General features: G+C 53.4%; 1 protein-coding gene across 1 annotated transcript; it reads left to right on the forward strand.

Moving 5' to 3' along the window:
* Positions 1–2,688: 2,688 nt before the first annotated feature.
* On the forward strand, positions 2,689–5,098 carry LOC123521596 (cytoplasmic aconitate hydratase-like; the record flags this gene model as incomplete). Its single annotated transcript, XM_045289375.1, has 2 exons — positions 2,689–2,910; positions 4,239–5,098. Coding segments are annotated over 2 exons (351 nt in total), but the record flags the coding sequence as incomplete, so codon positions are not given.
* Between the last annotated feature and the right edge of the window lie 457 nt (positions 5,099–5,555).

A 5,555-nucleotide genomic window follows, 5' to 3' on the forward strand; every position in this document is an offset into this window, starting at 1 on the left:
GGGGGGAGTGAGAAGGCCCATGGCTTTCATAACATCCTCAGAGGTTGAGGCCCTCAAATTCCTGTAAGGCCACTGTCCCCTGATGAACCGGGACAATAGCCTTAACCCACAGTAGCCGGGGTTACTGCTCTGTGGGACTCTGGTGGGGCCATGGTTCCGTGCCCAGCTGCTGCCTGGAAGGGTCGCGACTGGAAAACGTGCCGTGCGCATCCCTGAGCATCGCAGCCTTGGAAATCGTGTGGGCACAGCAAGTTGGAACCAACTCGGCCACCATGGGGGGTGGTGACTGCTACTGCGCCACGGGCCAGGCCCACAGACGGGGGCCTAAGGAGCCTGGCCTTTTTCCGAGTGACCAGCAAGAATGGGTTCCGAGCCTCGTGGACAAACTGGGAAAGTGCATTTTTTACAATTGCTTTGTACTGCCTGTGACAATCAGCTCACAGACTCCATGAGAAAGAGCAGGCTGTGTAAGTAGCCATTTCAGGCCTTGGCCTCCATGAGATGTCCCACTGCGAGGGTCCCCTGAGAGCGTTCACCTCCTGAGCATCCGCTTGTCCTGAAAGGAGGGGAGAAACCTGCTACCCAGCTTCAACCTCAGGCGGGTAGGAAGGGCGCAGCTAACAGCGGTATCAACACGAGTGCGCTGAGCAAACATTAACCGTGATCGCCACACACAGTTAAAATGCGTCTGTCTGGCAGGAAGCCCTCCAGACCTCAGGCATCTGCAGATGTTTTTGAAGATCATAAAAAAAAAACCTGTTACTTTTCTATGGGTCATTCTACCCTATAGAGGGGGGGAATATTTAGTTGGTAGAAGGGGAAGGCATGCCTTTTTTTTAAAGTGCAGAAAAGATCCGGAGAAAATATAGAAAAGGAACAAGATTTGAGAGAGGGAGCTGGGAAGAGAAAAAAGACCCAGGTGTAGAGCAGTCAATCATGTGGAGAAGTGTAAGGCCTGGTGGAGGGTAAGAAGGGACATGGCGCCCCAGGGGTTCTTTAGAGGCCAGATTGGGATACAGAACTGCTCTGGGTTCCGGCCGGCCACTTAGCCGATTCACACTTCCATCTGCCCAGCACACCTGGCCTGGAGGGGTCTCACGTCAGCAGCACGGCACAGCTGTGTTTCCCGAGAGCTGGGGACATGAGTGAGGGCCACTGTGGTTCAGTCCCCAGCACCTCATTCAGTGAAGGCTTTCCTGCTGCGGAAGCCGAACAGCTTCACTGGCCCTTCCAGACTAAGATGGACTTATCGAATCCACTTCTGAATCTCAGTCCAACACAGTCCTCTGGCTCCCAGTGGTCCTACGTACAGCCGGTCAGGGGATGCTGCAGGACTAGACAGCCTCACGAGGCCCTCCCAACAGCAAGGACATGAAGAGTACGTATTCAGAAACCACTGGCGCCGCCCCTACCCTCCCGCAGCCCCACATGACCTGTACGAAAAGAGCTGCTGCCCTTCCTTGATAGCAGCGGTTCTCAAATTTGAAACTCCCTGTGGGATTTTAAAAAAATAACTGTACAAGGATGTTATCCTGGGAATTCTGATGTCATCGGTAAGGAGCGAGGCAAAGGCATCATCCGGCTTCAAACCCCTGGGTGAATCTCGGGTCTGGCGAGGTTTGAGAACCACTGCTGTGGACCCCCGTGGCCTAGGGGTTACACATAGGCTGGGATCTGCAAGGCCTGCAGTTGGGCACCACCAGGACAGCCAAGAGAGAAAGATGGGGCTTTCTGCTTCTGTCCACAGTTCCCCGCCTCGGAAACTCAAAGGGACAGTTCTACCCTGTCATGGGGCTACTCTGCGCTGGCATCGACTCTATGGCAGTGAGTGCTCTGTAGATGAGTCATCGTCCTGAAAGCGTAGACGGTCCCCACTCTGCACCCTCAGGCTCACATAAGAGACTGATTCAGTAGATCTGGGATAGAACCGACATTTTTTAACACATTCCCCACATGACCCTATCGTCATACAAGGTTCTTCAGCCGTGCCCTAGCTATCAAGAGACCTTGTTGGAGGTGTTTTATTAAGCTACCTGTTACTTGAGAACGGGAGTTGTAGTCAATCCAGTCATCTCAGTTTAATGATGAGTGCTTCATATTGCCGTTTATAGATTACCAACAGAACGTATGTTACCAGCAGTGAAATATCACAGGTATCCTGAACACACTTTGATCCTTGAAATGAGACGCGTTCGAGTTCGTCATTTATTCTGTTTAGAGCATGTTCTGAAAGGTGCTTTTTAAAAATGGGTGCCTGATGTTTCTAAAGTGAACCACCAGGCCTTGATTCTTAGTCCACTTCTGATCTGTATCTTAGTCTGGAAGCTCCACCGAGACCTGTTCAGGATCATAGCCACACACAAGCCACCACCGAGAAAGCACATGCGGGTCATTGGCTGGGTATCAAACCCATGTCACCCGCATGAAAGGCGAGAGTTCTCGCACTAACTGCCCATGCCTGGGAGTTAAGTACATAGTTGGATTTCCTGGGTTCAAATATCGGCTGACTACCTGGGCAAAGGGGTATAAGAATAGCATCTAACCTCCCAGGATTGATGTTTGAATAGTACCTGTACATTGTAGGCAGGCAACCCGCGATGACTGGCTATTTATTATTTGTACCAGAGGACTGCACGTTTTGTGTAATGGTGAATTAGGATGTACACAGAACGTTAGGTGTGAGTGTAAAGAAGAGTGTATCCAACTGCTCTTTCGGTCCATCAGGGAATCAAAGCGGTCCTGGCGGAGAGCTACGAGCGCATTCACCGCAGTAACCTGGTCGGCATGGGGGTGATCCCCCTGGAGTACCTGCCAGGGGAGAACGCAGAGGCCCTGGGTCTCACGGGGCGGGAGCGATACACTATCATCATTCCAGAAAGCCTGAAACCACGAATGAAAGTCCAGGTCAAGGTAAGCAGGACTCGCCTGGGCCAGACTGGCCAGACCCAGCTCATGGGAGCCCGTTGGAACCTATTTTGTCAGAAGGAAATAGGTTGAAAGGAAAAGAAAAATCACTCAATGGGGCCGCATTAGACTCAGTTGTGACAGCACGTTTTCTTCTGACCTTCACACCATGGTGCTGGTGGTGAGGATAACTCTGAGAAATGGCTTCCCTGTTAATTCATAAAGTTAACAACAGTTTCATTCTCACCTCAAAAACCGCAGCCGGCCCCCACTGTCTCCTCCCTACTCCTCTCAGTCTCCCTCGGGTCAGAGAATATGGACCAAAGACACATTTTCACCTTCCCTAACACCACTGTTTTACCTTGAGAAGGTGGGTAGCAGGCACCTACCCCTGCCCTGAGCCTAGGCCCCATGGCTTTGATTAGCCCAGTGCAGATAGCTAGGCAAAGTCGGGATGAAGTGACCAGCACCGATGTCCCACAGGTGACTGAGCCACCACGGCAGGGACACGTGCCGAGGTCTGTGTCCTAGGCTGGGCACCTGGGGAACGTGCAGACAAGTTGCAGATTGTCACATTGTTATTAGGACCCCTCGAGGGGATTCCAACTCGGGGCCACCCTTTGTGCAAGAGACTGAGATGCCGCCTGCTGCGGGCCAACCTCCCAGTCATTACGCCTGAGCCCATTGCTGCAGCCACTGTCAACCCACCTGGTCGGGGCCCTTCCACTTTGTCACTGCCCCCTCCTCTGCCCAGGACTGTCCTTCTCCAGGGACTGACCTCTCCTGTGGCGCAGTGACAGCACACTGGGCGGCTAACCAGTGTCAGCAGCGGGCGCAAGAAAACTCAGGGTTTCTGCTCCCCTGACGGTTTACAGGCTTAGAAACCCACGGGGGCAGTTCTGTTCTGTCCTGTGCGGTTGTTTTGCGTTGGAATAGACGTCAGTGGTCACGAGGTCTGGCTTTCCTGACCCAAGACATTTCTGCCCATAGAAAATCCTCCAGCACTGGTTTTGAAAATCACATGCCCAATGTCCAGAGGAGCTGCTGCCCTGAGAAGCTGCGCCCAGTTCTCAGGGGCTCTTGGCTCCACCGCTTGCACTCCGCCTCTCAACTCTTGACATGACTTCAGTCTCCTGGGCACCTGGTTTGGAGCAAGCAGGCCAGGCCGCGTCAGGAACCAGCCTGTGCCCAGGTGCTGGCAGCATGCATGTGGGCCACTCTCGGAGTGGCAAGACTGGGCGCTGGGCAGTCTCCTCTTGGCAGTGCTCTCGCTCCCTCCCTCCCTCCCTCCCTCCCTCCCTCAGTGATTCTTCTCCCCTGCTTTGTTGCCACAGCTGGACGGCGGGAAGACCTTCCAGGCTGTCATGAGGTTTGACACCGACGTGGAGCTCACTTACTTCCACAACGGGGGCATCCTCAACTACATGATCCGCAAGATGGCCAAGGAGACCCTCGGTTCCTAGGAGACCCGTACTCCAAGCACCAGGAGGAAGCAGCGCCCCAGCCCGCGGAGCCCCTGGAGGAGAAGGCGCCACCCCACCTCCAAGGGCGGAGCAGTGGGCACTGGGGTTTGCTGCCGTTCATCCAGGCACCCAATCAGAAGTGTCTGTGTCCTCTCTTGTGGCTCATCTCTTTCTCTCTTCTAGACTCTCCCGGGTTAGGGTGGTAGAAAGGACGGCGCGGCCAGGAAGCGAGAATGGAGCTGGTGGGTGAGGTTAACTGCTCACCGGATGTTGACTTCTCACCCCAGGCCTTGACTGTCCTGTTGAAGGACACACACCTTCTCAGACGCTGCTGTTCTGCCCGCCCTCTGCTCAGTGACACCTGACCCTCGCAGGTCATTTTTCTCTGCACATCGCCCCAGTGTTAACTGACCTGGCTACACAAGAGCCTCTTCACCCTTCAGATCAGAGCAGTGATTGTGATTTTTGCACCCTCCCCCGCCGCCCCATCACGTGAGTGATCGGAACACCACGTGGGCCGGACCACCAGCATTGCCGATTTTTGATCCTATACCTTTTGATAAATCAGCATCACAAATGCGAAGTGTTCTGTAAAAGAAACCTTCAGAAACGTTTCTTCAGGAGATTTTTCATTTTTCCAGAGAAGCCCCTGTGTCGGCTCGCGGTCTGGGAGGGAGACACGGAACCTTTCTAGATTTGAATAAAATAATTAAATCTATTTTCAAGGAAAACGTGTTGTTGGCTTTGGAATTGACTTCTGCTCTGCGCGTGGCCCTCACCTGGGCTTACTTTGAGCACTTCATTAAGCAGGGCCAGCTGCTGGAAGACGTCATGCGTGGTGAAGTGGAGGGTCAGCAGAGAAGAGGGCGATCCTCTGGGAGGGTAACTGGCACAGGGCTGCAGTCATGAGCTCAGCAATAGCAACAAGGGTGAGAATGGCTTTCATGGAAGGTGGCTCTAAGCAACTAACGGAAACAACAGAACAAACAGTCCTAGGCCACAGCGTCTGGAAGCCTGGTTGACCTCCAGGTGTCCTTGGTTTATAATGACACCGGTACTCAACAGCAGTGCTGCAGAACTAGTCTGTCCTGTGCCCTGCTTGGAGAGCAGAGGAGGAGGTAGAAGTAGCCATAATGGTGATCAGAACTTTTAACAAGGTCATTCCTAAAGCTTATCTGAAGGTGCCCT

This window comes from Echinops telfairi, unplaced genomic scaffold (genome assembly GCF_000313985.2).
Source record: "Echinops telfairi isolate 266 unplaced genomic scaffold, ASM31398v2 ScPeMD7_25;HRSCAF=90, whole genome shotgun sequence".
In the NCBI taxonomy this organism is placed as follows: Eukaryota; Metazoa; Chordata; class Mammalia; order Afrosoricida; family Tenrecidae; genus Echinops; species Echinops telfairi.